Here is a 16,120-nt window from a genome sequence, read left to right on the forward strand (position 1 = left end):
AACAATCACGGTCTATTTTAAATAATAAAAATAATACATTTTAAAGTGTAGAATAAGCATTCATGTTTTGTTGTTCTGCCACTTTCTGAAGAATCTAGTTTCCTACTTTGAGTACCTAAAGTCAGGAACCTAAGTTCATATTCGGAAGCCTAAACATTAGCTTTATGAACAACAGACTTTGGATGCTAAATAGAGATGTAGGTGATTTAATCAGCATGTAAATATTAATAAAAACAAGAATTTAGGTTACTAAAATAATGATACAGGTACCTAACTTTAGGCACGTACATGTGAAAAATGGACCCTAAAGAAGATAAAGTATAAACTTAAGTCCAAAGCCAACAAATAGTTCATGGTGATTCCAAAATCAGCTTTCAGGTAATGCAGGCTCACATACATATGTACACATGTGCATTCCATGTGACACTGAAAAATATTTCCAGATTTGAAAATATAACAGCACAGTACTGACCTAGCCTTTCAACGAAATGATTTTCAAACGGCCCTAATAAGTTTACTAACAATTCAGGAACCACCCCTTCCACCAGCGAAAAAGGCCACTTCCGAAGTGATCAGATATTACAAGAGAGGAGGCCCAGATTAGATGGAGCAAACAACCCAGCGGCTAAGAGTCCTGTGGCATCTTATAGACTAACAGATGTATTGGAGCATAAGCTTTTGTGGGTGAATACCCACTTCGAAAGCTTATGCTCCAATACATCTGTTAGTCTATAACAGGGGTTGGCAACCTTTCAGAAGTGGTGTGCTGAGTCTTCATTTATTAACTCTGATTTAAGGTTTCACTGCCAGTAATACATGTTAACATTTTTAGAACGTCTCTTTCTATAAGTCTATAATATATAACTAAACTATTGTTGTATGTAAAGTAAATAAGGTTTTTAAAATGTTTAAGAAGCTTCATTTAAAATTAAATTAAAATGCAGAGCCCCCCCCCCAGACCGGTGGCCAGGACCAGGGCAGTGTGAGTGCCACTGAAAATCAGCGTGCCATATAGGTTGCCTACCCCTGGTCTATAAGGTGGCACAGGACTCTTTGTTGCTTTTTACAGATCCAGACTAACAAGGCTACCCCTCTGATACTTAACCCAGCGCTGTTGAACAGGGAACAGCAAGGCTCCACCAGAGTTTGAGCAAAAGGGGTAGCAAGCAGCCCCGAATACATGAGATGTGTGAATTTGAAAAGAAATCGAGTCCTGCACTGCCGCACCAGGACCCAGCAGTGACCCCCAAGAGGGTAAAGCGAGCCAGCCAGACCTCGAGGGAGGAATCATGAAGCTCTCCAGGTCTCCGCGCTAGCCCGTTGCCTTTCCCATTCTCTCTTTCGATTACACTTTGGGGCGCCTTCCATATCCTCTTGCTATTTCTAGCTGCTTGGCCCTTGCCAAGTGACGGGCTAATAGAAAAGGAGGGAAGAAGGAGAAACCAGCCCAGCCCACTGTCTGGGAAGGTGCTGCTAAACGGGGATGCGGGGAGAGTTTAATCTCCTCACCACCACCCCCCTCCCGCGGCCCAGGGGGACGAGCTCCCAGGTCGGTCTCCTCTGCCAGGAGCCCGGGGGAGGGGGATTTGTCTCCCACTCCCCCGCCCGTGCGAAGCGCACAGCCCGTCGCGGCTGCACTTACCTGCTACCGGGGAGGGTTTGCGCAGCACCAGCCACCTATTCTTCCACTGCAGAGAAACAAGGAGACATCAGAGTTAGCCCGGGGCCAGCTCTCCCCTCCCCCGCCAGCCAAGCAGCGCCCTCCGGGGGTGGGGAGAGAGGGGGCAGTCCCGGGGGGGGGGCTCCCCTCCCCTGCAAGCACAAAGCCGCGGGAAGGTGCAAAGCGGCGACCTTTTTTCCATCTCTCAATTTGACATGACCCTCCACCACCACGGAATCCGTCATCTTCAGTCATGATTCCGGAGCCAGACAGCTGCTCCCGGCGGCTCGGCGCTTGCTCGCTCCCGGGGCCGGGGCCGCGGGGTCACTTTCAAAATAGCTTTATTAGCTCGCCGCTGCACGCGGACAGCCGGCCGGGGGGGGCGTGCGCCAGCCGGAGCCACGCGCTCCCTGCGGCGGCACGGCCGAGCCAATGCACCCCCCCCCATCCCGAGCGGGGGGGCTGGCTGCGCTCTGGCCGGGCTGGGTTCAAGGGCTGGGACAAGTGGTTAGACACGGGTTTGAAAGATCCCCCTTTTCCCTCTCCTGTGTGAGCAGGCGGCAAATACGCAGCTGGGCACAGCCCTGAACTTTGGGAGAGGCGCTTGGCAGTGTAATGTAGGGTGACCAAATAGCAACTGTGAAAAAACGGGACAGAGGGTGGAAGGTAATAGGCGCCTAGATAAGAAAAAGTCCCCCAAAAACAGGACTGTCCCTATAAAAATGGGACATCTGGTCACCCTAGTATAATGGGCCAGGGTGAAACGCTGGATCCCCACCCACCCTAAGGCAACTTCGCCGCTGATCCAGGGGATGAAACGGCGCCCCGGTCCCAACGCCCCGGAGGAACCCTGGGAACTGGGTTTGGACCCTGATCTAACCAAGGGCTGAGCTCTAGGCATCGCTTCAAGCACTCGCGTAGTCCCGTGAAAGGCCAGCGGGAGGAGTCGTGTGTTCAGTATTGGGCACGTGCTTAATGTGCTGGGCCAAAACCATGGCGCTGAACTCTGCCATTTAGAGTCATCTCTACCTTTTTTTATTTTTTTAATGCTATCACGTTCTATTTCTCTCACACCAAGATACTCTATAAGCTATATACATACAGTGCCACTGAAATGCAGCCACTTCCGAGGTGGACTGTTGCACCCGTACAACAGTGGGCCAAATCCACGTAGAAACTCCCACGGTCAGGGATAGTGCTTGAAAGTTTATTCGGTGGGATTTGGAAATCTGGGTAGAAGCAACCACCGGGTGGAGGATTCCAGGAGCCAGGACCACAGCACTGCAGGCTGCGAAATAGGTCTAGGCACCTCAGCCTCTGCTGCTAAGGATGAGAAAAGGATCCTGGAGCAGACAGGGTGTCTCACCGTGAGGGCTCGAAGAGGTACTCCAGGTCCGGCTGCCGCAGCCTCTGCTTCTTGTTCTTGTTCTTGGTGAACTCTCTCAGCATCACCATGACACCATTCTCAAACACCTCCGGGGTGGGCTTTGCTTTTGTTGCCCAGTAGTAAATATCCTAGTCGTTGCTGGGCTCGTTGATCAGACAGTCATAGAAGTTCAGCTGCCGCTCGATCATGCTGTTCAGATTCTCCTTTGCAAAGAGGCTGAGCAGCAGGCAGTTCTCCAGCATGCCTCGCTTCCTGCTCTCGTAGAGGCTCTTTTGGCCTGCAGGGGCTCGCTGGGGCGCTCCTGCCAGGGGGGCAAGGGGATCTCCAGCAGTCCTTCCGCGAATAGGCCGGGGAGCTCCCCCCGATAGCCACATCGGGCAGGGAGCGAGCTCAGGCGGGGGGCGTCTGGAACAGGGAGAGAGACAGGAACCAAAGCCCCATCGCCGTCGCCATCCCGCTTCCTGGGCCTGGCTGCTCTATTCCGGCCTCCCCCGCTCTCTCATCTCTACTTTTCATAGGCAGGAAGATCGGCCTAACAGACAAGAGTCGGGATTAAGACATAAATACTTACTTCGTTATCCTACCAAGCATGAGCAATGCTCCCTACTGCCACTCTAGCCCCATCCCCTTAGATTGGAACTTGGGCACATTCGTTCCATTAGAAACCGAAACGTTTTGTGCTTCATCTCAACCCAGAGGTGAATTTTCCCAAAAAGTCTGAGCAAACCGTGTACGCAGTGCCATTGAGGTACATGGCAGTACACAATTGCTCTACATGTTTATTATTTATACTGGAGGAGATTTCCCAAGGCACAAAGGGCAGTTGGGAAATGAAGGGGAGTTAAGCAGTTAATTGTCTTGTGTGTCTCCGCACTCCCTCACAGTGCCCAAAAGTGTGCTAGGTGCTTTACATTCAAAGACTAAGACAGGTCTGCGCCTGGAAGAGTTAACAGTGCCAAGCCTCTCTCTTGCAATCCAGTGCACAGATCCATTATAATCAATGGGGCACTGCACAGGTGCAAGGATCCACAACTCATACAGATCCTGTTGCAGGATCGAGGACTATATGAACAAAAGGTAAATTCAGAATAGGTAAATTATACCAAACAGAAGTTCTCCTCTCCCTTGGAGGAATATACAGCCCAGTGTGCTATAGTTTGACTCCTTACAAGAGGAATTAGCTGCCACCAGATTAGTGGAAAACTGCAACAATAAACATCCCTCCGTTATAAGATAATGCAAAATTTCTCTTTTTTAAAATGTATTTAACATAATGTAAAGGCTCTATCACAAAATACTTTCTGGAAACTCCACTCAAGACCGCCTCATAGATGATATAAAACAAGATGCTGATTACTTGAGATGAATAAATATTATTTTTTTTTTCTTTTCAGAAGGGACTGCCACAAGATAATGAAGTGGAACAGCCCCACTTAATTTTAACCTCTAGCTGATAGAACAAATAAAATTGGTTCTGTATTTGACTGCCTTAGATTTACGTAATTAAACAATGAACTAATTAGAGTCTATCATTCTAAAAATATTTCCTACCAGAGTTTTAATTTGGTGGTAACTAATTCCATCTTTTGAATTTCTTTGAGCTTCTGTAGCCACATCACAGTAGACTTTTCTTACAATGGCATAATAGAATATTCTGGTTTTAGCTGGTATCATTAGATGCTTAAATGTATTTATTTCCTTTGAATTAGTCACTTTGGATGAGATGTCTCCTGATACATAATAAAGGAGATTTTATTAAATTGTGCATGACGTGTGCTTTGTATTTTATTAGGGACTTGTTTCTATTAACTGGCTTTTTCCTTTAGCTCAATTTCTAGCTAAAAGCATCTTTAATTTGAGCATAAATATAGGATGGGATTTCTCTCTCCAGTCAGATAATCACCATTCCGGTATATTTACAGATGAGGGAAGTAACAATATGAGGTATAATTAAAATTTCCATCTAAACAAATTTCTAAGTTAGGCTTAGATCCTCAAAGGTATGTCGGCACCTAATTCCTTGATCAAGGGTATAAACCCAACAAAAATCTACAAGGTGCTATGAGTCCCTTTATGATGCATTGTGAACAACATTCTCATCAGAATGAGAGTCTGGAGGCAGACCATTCTCAGTGGAGTCTTTTGTCTCTGGATTTTGCTTCTCCTGCTAATATTACAACATTCTAGTTTGTTGACCTTCAGGTCACAGTGCAGGGATTATCTATTCACCTTGGGGGCAGATCCACAGCTTGATTAAATTGTCAGAGCTCCAGTAAAGTGAATGGCACTATGGCAATTTTCACCAGCTGAGAGGAGCTGCTCCTCAGGCCTTTGTTTGAAAGAGGTAGGTTGAGTGGATTAAGTTTCATTTCCTTTAGAATTGACTTTTTGTCCATGCTGTTACTGTTATAAATAGGTCCAGATGCCTCAGTGAGTGTTTTTAAAAGGAAATTATAAGGTCAGTAACTAAAAAAAAAAAAAAAAAGCTGTCATCAGCACCAAACTCCAAAACCCACAGCCAGCCCGTTCCTTCACCCTCCCCAAAACTGAGTGAAGATTGAATGGCTGCATACATGTCGCCAGACATCCAAATAAAAATATGTACAGCTTAGATGGATATTAATTTTAAAGTGAAATTGAGTCCATAGAACAGATGCAGTACAGTTCAGGGAGTGTTAAAATTTCCCACACTCTGTCCCACTAATGGATTTCAACAAACCCTATTCCAGAGGCACTATCTCTGGAGATGAGTAGTATAGTTTGCCTTCATGCTAATTCAGTCCTTGTGGTCCAGCAGCATGGTAATAGTGGGTCTCATTACATGGACACATTCTTTTCACACAGGCTACCAAGCCATCATCATACTGGAACTGATCATAGATTGGACGTGTCCAGACCCCCAGACCCAAATAATTCTCTATTTCAGGCAGGTTTGGAATCCAAATCCATATCAGGATCTGAATTTTCAAACCCCATTAGTGGGTCAGGCAGGCCAAACTTGGATATGAACATGCATGACTTTGCAGAGATCAGAATTAAGACCAAGATCTAAATTTGGTGGCTTGGACTCATCGGAAGTAAAACATTTTGACTGCTAGAAACTTGTGTGGATTTGAAAAATGTATATAAAAGTAAAAAAGCCACTGGGTGAAATTCACCCTTGTGCAGAAGTCGAGCACACCATTATGCATTGCTGAAATTTAAGCATGGGGTTTGTACTAGCTTTCTGCACAGGCATGATTTCATCCTCTATCTTTTACCAGTCCCCTGAACCATCAAGCTCCCCTTGATTTTAATTTATATGTTTAAAATAATAGAGTACCAACAAAAACAGACTTTTATTGTTATTGTTTTATTGTTATCCTCTATTGTTATATTTTTATTCAATAATTCACATCACTTATCTTGTTTATTAACATTTGCATTTTCTTTATACTTTTAGAAACTTATTTCTTCTTTTTTTATACGAAGTCTATCTTTGTAATTTTAAAAATCATTTGCTGCATCTAAAAAATCCCTGTGGTTTATGATACTGCCAGAACCATCAAATGGAATCAATTATTTTAATGGTATAAAATATACATGTATCCAATCACCATTTTAAAGTTTCAGATATTTTAAAACAATTTTTGAAAATATTTAATAGTATAGTAAAAGCCTCTTAAAAACTCTTCAATTCAATATTTGAATAAGATCATCTGAACTAAAATTCCAGGACTTCATGTAACTGACGTGTCTAGAAGCTCTATTTTTAAAAAGCCATAATCTACCATTCTGATGACAAGTCAGAGGATTATGGCTTTCTGATGTCAAATCGATGCAGTTTGACTTTTTGTTAGGATGACAGAGTATGCAATCATTGCCACCATCTGTGTTATCGATGGTTCCATTGGACGGTAACCTATATAACATGACATGTAATCACTAAATCTCCAAGAAAAATTATTTGTGACTCACTACTACCTATCTGTTCTTTTTTATAATATATGGGACCCATATTTTTTAAGTTCCAAAACAATTACAATATTTATTAATACAATAATGTGAGACATCATTAAAACAAGAAAAAGCCAAAAGGCTATTAATCACTCTTCAATGGTTGTTGAAGTGATGTGTTTACACTACAACTCTCAGCATGAGCAGCAACTGATGTGGTCTCAGAAAGGTCCGAGTCAATCATTCTGAAATGTTTTTTTAAATAGTAAATGTAGCACTTTGGGGAAGTGTTGGACTGAGCACACTGGAAAATTAAGGTCCTGACTCAGCAAAGCACTGAAGTACGTATGTTCTTAATTTTAGGCACATCCTTAAATCCACCCTATTCAGCAAAGAATGTACTTAACTGTAAGTACTTTGCTGATTCATGGCCCAAGTCCTCTATTTTTCCATAGAACTGGTTTGGCACAGGCAGCTGCGGTGCACATTTTCCTGTAATGCTCTGCCAATGTGTCTCAACATTGACCTGCAGGGAACACCTGTAAGGGCATGAGAGTATTTCAGTCTCCATGCTCATTCACTTCTTGAACTCATGGAGTCTCTCATGGCTGGAGAACCCATGGGGAAAAAAATAGTGAGTGCTCAGCACCCACTGGCCATCCCACTGATCAGTTCCTCCCTCTCCCTTCTAGCGCCTCCCGCCCGCCGTGATCAGCCGTTCTGCGGCGAGCAGGAGGCAGTGGGGGGGAGGAGAAGGAGTGAGGGTGGGGCGCACTCAGGGGAGGGGTGGAGTGGGGGTGGGAAGAGGTGGGGTGGGGGCTTGGGGAAGGGGACGGAGTGGGAGCAGGGCCTAGGTCGGAGCAGGAGTCCAGCACCCTCGGGGAAATCCCAAAGTCGGCACTTCTGGTGAAATGAGTTAGTTGGTGGTCTGCAGCCAGTCCCTGGTGGAGGGATGGCCACATCACAAAACTCACCCACTTCTTGGGCTTAGCAACAAGGATGCCAGTTTTGAGGGTGAGTTTTGTGATGTGGCCATCCCTCCACCAGGGACTGGCTGGAGACCACCAACTACTCATTTCACCAGAGGTGCCGACTTTGGGATTTCCCCGAGGGTGCTGGACTCCTGCTCCGACCTAGGCCCTGCTCCCACTCCGTCCCCTTCCCCAAGCCCCCACCCCACCTCTTCCCACCCCCACTCCACTCCTCCCCTGAGTGCACCCCACCCTCACTCCTCCTCCTCCCCCCCACTGCCTCCTGCTCGCCGCAGAACGGCTGATCACGGCGGGCGGGAGGCGCTAGAAGGGAGGGGGAGGAACTGATCAGTGGGATTGCCAGTGGGTGCTGAGCACTCACTATTTTTTTCCCCATGGGTTCTCCAGCCCCAGAGCACCCATGGAGTCAGCACCTATGCATTTCACACAGATCATGAAGCAGGCACCAGATAGCCATGAGTTTTGGTACATACCAGCTTGAGATATATATTCGAACTAATGACGTAAACGTGAAAGGCTCTGCATCTCATTATTGGAGCCATTCAGTGCCCTCAAATTCAAAATCAAAAGATACAGTTTACTGACATCAGATCAATTTTAATGGTACAGCTAAGAATTGCTAAGAATTATTGGCCATACATATGTTACTCTAGGATATAATGTTCATACAACGTGCGTGGCAACAGTAACATATGGAAGTTCTGCTATTTGTTTTTGGGGGGAGGTTAGCTTATTTATCCAGTCCACATATTTGGTCACTCGGGTATAAACTCCAGGTTTGTTGGCCCTGCCGCATCCATCTCCCCAGCTGATAATCCCATAGAGGTAAGATATTTCATTTTTTTCACAGGCCAGAGATCCACCAGAATCACCCTGTGTTAAAATTAAGGAAAGATAATCTTAACTTGATAATCTTGTTACAAAACAATCTTTAATCTAATCAGTTTAATCAGTTAATTTAATCAGTCCCAAAAGGTGACTCATTTGAGAGAATGAAAGATTAGGTTTCTCTTACCCTATACAATAAGACAATATTTTTTACAAGGAAAATGTTTTCATTTTACTAAGCTGTGCATTGAGCACTCAGATGGTATGGCAGTGAGTGCTAAATAAATGTTGATTTAAAAAAGTAACAAGAAACTGTATAATACGGATTTAGTAAATATCTGTGCTTCTATGAAAGACAGATTAAGACTCCATTAAAATATAAACCCCAGTTGTAAAAATTGTGAATTGTGATATGGAACTTTTCCCGTAATGACCAGAAGAGTAGGGTGGGATTGTCAAAAATACACAGCAATGAATGCTTTTGAAATCCCACCATTAAGTCTCAAGTGACTGATGCTCTTCCCATTGAAGACAATGGAAGTTATGCCATGAGTTTCAATGAGAGCAGGCTCAGGTTAACAATTTTCATATGGCTTCCATTACAACCACATTCATGGACACAACTGAGGTACTTGTCATGCAAATCATGTAGTTAGGCATGTATACAATGTACACACCCAGATGTGTGATTTTGAAATTCTACATGGCAATGCCTGGAAAGTTTGCATGCACTATAATTGCAGCTATTTAAAAATTTGGCCCTGAATATCGATGTTTTCATTACAATTGTAACCACAAGTATCTTTGGACCTGAAAACATTCAACCTGTCAAATACACAAGGCCAAATTCATGCCTGCTTTGACACTACACCAGTGTGAATTTGGTACATCATGATGTATGCAAGCTTTGCAATCATCTAGCAAGGGCATTCATTTTTTTTTTTAAAGGAAAAGAAAACTACACACATTTCTATTCTTAAGGCTGAAAATAAAATCTTGTTAGCAGCACTGGTGAAAGGAACCACTATTCCTTAAGTACCTTAAACCTAATGTAAAAAATTAAAAATATATTTTTCTCATAAAAAAATTTCTCTGAGATCAAAGGGGAAAGAAAAAGGTTTTATGCATTTACATCAAAATGTGTCTATGAGCAGCAGAATGAAGTTTGAGCTCTCCAAAGATTAATTTACTTCTCAGCACCTTGTTCATTACTCTTTACAAATAATAAATGTCATTCATAGCTATTTGTGTATCAATGCACCGATGTAAAAAAACCCACATTTTCTTTCCATGAAAATCTCTTAAAATCAAGCAGAACATGTCTGTCTAATCTCTTACTTTAGAAGTCCTAAAAGATACCAACTTGATAAAAAAAAAACAACCTCTCTCATATAAAAATCAAACGTTAACTAGTAATAAGAAGTTACCACTATTTCTACTTAGGCCCTACACAAGTCTGTATTGTAAAGCAAATAAGGGGAAATAAGTGATTGATTTATTGATAAGGATTTCAAGCCGTGAATGCAGCACAGCAGCAAAATCTGTAGCTCTAAATGTTCCCAGCCTCTGGTAAGCAAGTTGCCAACTGCTCTCCAAAATAGTGTCCCAAAGCACTGACAACCTGCTCCATCAAAATGAACCAATTAAAACAAAATCTGATGGTCTGTGTAGAAATAATCCCTTTAATTTTAAAGACATGTTAATCTGTTGCAATAACAAGTCTATACCCTCACCCAGAGCCAAAATGTGAGAAAACCAAAAATGAGAAGCAAAATAGGGGGAAAAATCATAAATATGATGGTTTAAAGCTTTTTTAATACTGTAATATCTCTCACGCACACACTCCCATCCCCAGTCAATTCCATAGCATTACCTGGCAGGCATCTGATTTGCTATCAAAGTAACCAGCACAGAACATGTATTCACTAACTTCATCTCCATAAACTTCAGGGCTTCTGCACTTATGCTCAGGAACAATGGGAACCAATGTTTCTTGCAAAACGTTAGAATAGTTGGATGCATCTTTTAAAAAAAAATGTCAAAAAATTAATTCCTTTTAGCTGTGGAGTAGTTTATCAGGGAAGCATGCTGCACCATACAAGTTTAAGAGCTATTGAGTGTTTTGACCAAACACTCAATGGTTCTCAAACTTGTTTATATTGTGAACCTTTTCTGAAGATAGTGATTACTATGGTGGACCACATGGTCCCCTAACCTCTCAGACAGGATTCCATATCTTCCCTTTGGCAATCAGAGTACTTAGCTATGTGACAAAGTAATAGCCACATTTTTCAGAAGCAGCCTTTGGTTTTGGGTGCCTCTGTTTTCAGGTACACAGCTTGAGAAACAAGGTGTCTTTTGAAAAACTAGGCCAGTATTAGGACAGTTTTAGAGAAATACACTCAATCACTTTGGTACAATGGCTGTAGCTGCATAGTTATGGTCTCTCAAATTTTGTATCTGTGTTGATGCACTACCCAACATTGGATGTACCCAACTTTACATTTATTAGCAACAACTCTCCCATCATCTTCTGCAGTCCCCAATCACTCCTGGTCCATTTACAGTTTAGTTCTATCCTCCTGTGCAGTGTTACCCAACGACCGGTCCGTGGACTGGTGCCGGTCCCTGAGATCTCCCTGACACAGTTTAGGAAGGCAGCAAGACAGTCCCTGATATCAAAAGATTTGAGAAACTTCTCCTGTGTATTTATTAACTGTCCACATTTAGTGTCCTCCACAAATACGAACATAGCTGAGTTTTCACCACAAAATATCCATCAAAGAAAGCCATAAAGCTGCTGCACAGAGTGCAGAGATGGGCTTCGGGTTTTTTTCAGCTTAATTAATCAAAAATACTTAGGGAAATCTAAGGATTGTACTGGAGCACAACTAGCAAGAAACATGACAAGCTTGAAGACTGACACGTTTCACAATCACCTCCGGTAACCAGTTATGTAAGCTCAGCACACCACCCATCATCCATAAGTCAGTGTTTGAGAACCACTGAAATGTCAGGCTTGGGTTATGCTCAATTTCTTTTCCTCACATCAAATTTGTCATTCAACTCACTCTCACGCCTGTGTCCCCATCCAGCAATCTGACATTTGTGTTGATCAGGGAAGGACATGCCACTTTCTGGCAAGCAGATTGGCTGAACAAACTGGGTCTTGACAGCACAACGTTTGTTATTCTTTTTGAGCCTAATTAAAACTGCAGGAAAGAAAATACAGCAGTAGTAAAATTAGAGTTGTTTCTTCTTAATTGGATTAGTAGCAGTAGATCTCAGGTACAATTCTAATTAATCCTTAGCCTCACTTAATTAAGATATTTCAAAGACAGACTTATTCCAACAACTGCTGATTTCACGGCCAATTGAAGACTGACACACATTCGACTATTCCTATTCCAGAAGAGTTTACTTTTATGTTACAGAGTAGAATTTCCTGCACCTCCTTATGAGGGATGGGGGAGACAGAGAGGTGCAGGAACAATTTTTATAGTGGGGGGTGCTGATGATGGAAACCATGTATTTGGCGTTTGTTATTACTACTTCAAGCCAGGGGGTGCGGCAACACGCCCAGCGCCTCTAGTTTCAGCACCAATGGGGGGATGCAGGGTTATGAAAAATAAAGTACGCACCATTTCTTTTTACAAAGCAAGGGTCAGGTTTCCAGAGGTGCTGAGATGCCCACAACTTCAGCTGAAGTTAATGGGAGATACGGGTGCTCAGCACTTCTGAAATCAGGACATGAGCCTAATTCCAATCTCACCTACACTGATGTCACTTTTGATTTACACCAGGGTGAGCAGAATGAGACCTCAGATCCAGATTAATCTCTCCAGATTCTTATACCACATCAGTCAACACGGTACCTGACCACCTGCTGTTAATACCATATCTACTACAAAACGTTCACCAGCTGCGAGAAGAACCTATTCCACTCTTGTGCTAAAGTTTCCCATGTGCCAGCCTATTAAATAGCCTCAAAGCTAAAGGCCTCTCATGTTTGGATTGTTAATGGAGAACCTCCAGGTTCCATCATCCTAAATATGAAAATAGGACATTCCTGTTCTATTGTCAATCTGACTTAAACACACATTTGAATGACCTGCAGTTTAACTTTTAACTGAATTGATAGGCTTGGAAAGAATCTATTATGCAATTATCTCTTTGGTGTAAAAAAGATGCACAGATTCATAGATTTTAAGAGACCAGAAGAGACCATTATAATCTCTAGTCTGACCTCCTGAATAACACAGGCCAGAGAAATGCACCAACTAATTTGTGCCTCAAGCCCATAACTGCTGGTGGGGTACAGCATATGTTTTAGAAAGATGTTGAATCTTGATTTAAAGATCAAGTGATGCAGAATCTACCACTCACCTAGGTTAATTGTTCCAGTGGTTAACTACCCTCCCAGTTAAAAATTTGCACCTTATTTCTAGCCTGAAATTCTCTAACTTCAGCTTCCAGCCACTGGATCTTGTTATGCCTTTCTTTGCTAGAATTAAGAGCCCTCTAACTATCAGAAATCTTCTCCCAAGACAGGTATTTACAGACCACAATCAAGTCACATCTTGACCTTCTCTTGGAGAAACTGAACTTCTTAATTTTCTCACTGTAAGGCATTGTGATGCAATATATTTTTGCCAAACTGACTGAACTCTACCTGCATAAAATAAAATGGTAAAAAAATTAAAATACTCACCAATATCATGTTCAGTTGGGTTGAATACTGAGTAATCTGGGTGTAAAATGTATTTCTCTATTTCAAATGTTTGCGTTACATCTGTTGTTTTATTAAAAAAATGCTGACCCAGAACAATTCTAATACTGGACTTCAGTGGACTAAATAAAAGGAAAACACAATTAGTCAGGGCCAGACACTGTCCTTTTGAAGAAAAAAAAAAGACGTGCTTAAAGTGTGGTTCTACACTGAACAGTAAATGCAAAAAACAGTAACATGAGAGCCTTGGATTTAAGGGACCACTCCAGCCCTCACTAAAGCCAATGGAAAAACTCCAATAGGAGTTGGATCAGGCTCTTATTCTACATACAAACAATCAAGAGTGTGGGACAGCCATTCAAGAGTGATCAGTAGGGCCATATTAAATTCACCATCCATTCTGGTCAATTTCACGGTCATAGGAGTAAAAAAGTCAGTTTCATGGTTGCAGATGTTTACATCTGAAATTTCACAGAGTTGTAATCGTGGGGGTCCCAGCCCAAAAGGGAGTTGTGGGCAGGGGGGATGGTGTTGCAAGGCTATTGGGGGGGGGATTGCCACCTTTACTTCTACTGCTGGCAGGGGCACTGCTGCTGGCAGGGGCACTGCCTTCAGAGCTGGCCAGCTGGAGAGCAGCAGCTGCTGGCTGAGTGCTCAGCTCTAAAGCCAGTGCCACTGCCAGCAGCAGCACAGAAGTGAGGGTCGTGGGTTACCATATGTCCAGGTTTCCCAGCAGCCTCCCGCCCGGGTCAGGTGCTGACAGCCGAGGCCGCAGCCTCCCGCCCGGGTCAGGTGCTGACAGCCACCCTAAGTTCTGAACTGCCTTCAGAGCTGGGCTCCCAGCCAGCAGCCGTGAAGCTTCCTGCAGCTGCGGGAGGTTCCTGAAGGTGGATCTGACCCAGCTCTGGCAGTGGCCCCTGCAGGGAAAAGGAAGTCCCATCCCTCCCAGTCTGGGACTAGCAGTTGGACCCTGGTGCACTGTCGGTGCTCCGGCTAGGTTGCCCCCAGCTCCGACCCTCCCATACAATAACTAGATATCATGGGGGAGATCAGATTTCACAGTCCGTAACGCATTTTTCACGGCTGTGAATTTGACTGGGGCCCTAGTTATCAGGAAGTGTTTGGAAGCATACTAAATATTCTGATGTTGAAAGCAATGAGATTAAAATTCACTATTGCTGTAAACTCAATTGGAGTTGCACATGCATCAATCCTTAGAGGGTTTTAAGGCCCGGCTTGACAAAGCCCTGGCTGGGATGATTTAGTTGGTGTTCACCCTGCTTTGAGCAGCGGATTGGACTAGATGACCTCCTGAGGTTTCTTCCAGCTCTAATCGTCTATGATTCTATGCAAAAGTCAGCAATAAATTCAGCCATTACTGTTTTCAACATCAGAGAATCTGTGTTCCTCAAAAACACTTCATTATATAACCCAAGCATACAATATGCCTACTGTAATGCAATGTGCACAAGTAGTTAGCCAGTAGTACCAAATTTCCCTTATCCTCATGTTTGTAGCCATTTCCTCCCAGAAATAGATGCATGATGCCTTCTCCTCCAGTGCTGAATACTGAAATGGGTGTGATTGGTGAACTCTAGTATACAGTGAAAATAGCTTTAGTTTAACAATTACTGTATGTGTGGTGTAAGAAGGAAGATCAGGAAGCTCTTTTTTTAAAAATAAGAAAGAGACAACAAAGCAACAGAGGATATTCCAAAGAATAGGAAAGGCAGGGAACATGATTTTCTTGTGATTCTTTCCCAACAGCAACCTGGAAAAAATGTTGTGGCCCTCAAAGCAAATTGGAGGCCCACCCCTTCTAGGGCAAATATCTAAAATATATCTTATTGATGCTAAACTGACATGCTATGGCTTATACATATCCTGCTATTTTATATATCCAAGGTCAGAAGAAACAAAAGAGAGGGCTGTCATACAAAAAGTGAGCGGTACAGGTATCTCTTGTCACCTAGCAGAGAACAGCTGAGCTGAACCAGCCGATCAGCAATCTCATACGTGCTAACCATACATAAGGGTGCAGAATATGATGGAGCAACTATTGAAAATCTGCATGTACCAAGCCACCAGCTGGAAGTGGGCGGAAATGTCTTGAATAGCTGCCAAAATTAGTAGCTATTTCACAACATTTGAAAAACAAATGCATTGTGGCTGAAGATCCACATGCTTCACCACAACATTCAGGATGATATTATTAGCTCTAGAGGCTATCTGCATATTTATTTCTGTTACTCTTGGCTTCCTCACTAAGCAAAGGAACAACGGGTATGAAATGATGCAACACGTTTCTCAATTGATGTGATCAGCTTCACCCCTGAAAACAAAGAGTATCCTGCTTGTATGGCAAATGGATTATTCAGAATGAAATAGGTGCATCTGATATTTAACGTTTTCCTTACCTATTACATCTAGAAATTTCAAAAAGACTAAGGAAATTAGCTGCCTAAGTCCCAATAAAATTCAATAGCAGTTGGCCATCTAATTCCCTTAGGCTCTTTTCCAGACTCCTCTCTATTCTATTTAATGGCATTCAAATTTAATTTATTTTATATAATAAATCATTACTCGGC

At 43.0% G+C, this 16,120-nt stretch overlaps 2 protein-coding genes and 1 pseudogene across 2 annotated transcripts in view; all 3 read right to left on the bottom strand.

Annotated features, from left to right (window-relative positions):
* The window catches only part of DOK7 (docking protein 7), a 93,558-nt gene extending 91,653 nt beyond the window's left edge, over positions 1-1,905 (bottom strand). Inside the window, exons 1-2 of the mRNA XM_065405579.1 lie at positions 1,852-1,905; positions 1,643-1,688 (exon numbers count right to left, since the gene is read on the bottom strand). Coding sequence (XP_065261651.1) covers positions 1,643-1,688; positions 1,852-1,905 — 100 coding nt within the window. The remainder of the gene's footprint in view (positions 1-1,642; positions 1,689-1,851) is intronic.
* A 1,117-nt stretch (positions 1,906-3,022) lies between these two features.
* LOC135879746 (succinate dehydrogenase assembly factor 2, mitochondrial-like) lies at positions 3,023-3,500 on the bottom strand (annotated as a pseudogene).
* A 5,138-nt stretch (positions 3,501-8,638) lies between these two features.
* HGFAC (HGF activator) overlaps positions 8,639-16,120 on the bottom strand; it is a 68,876-nt gene continuing 61,394 nt past the window's right edge. The window contains exons 11-14 of the mRNA XM_065405654.1: positions 13,515-13,654; positions 11,875-12,015; positions 10,677-10,825; positions 8,639-8,848 (exon numbers count right to left, since the gene is read on the bottom strand). Of these exons, the coding sequence (XP_065261726.1) occupies positions 8,639-8,848; positions 10,677-10,825; positions 11,875-12,015; positions 13,515-13,654 (640 nt within the window). The remainder of the gene's footprint in view (positions 8,849-10,676; positions 10,826-11,874; positions 12,016-13,514; positions 13,655-16,120) is intronic.

This window comes from Emys orbicularis, chromosome 5 (assembly GCF_028017835.1).
Source record: "Emys orbicularis isolate rEmyOrb1 chromosome 5, rEmyOrb1.hap1, whole genome shotgun sequence".
Taxonomy (NCBI): Eukaryota; Metazoa; Chordata; order Testudines; family Emydidae; genus Emys; species Emys orbicularis.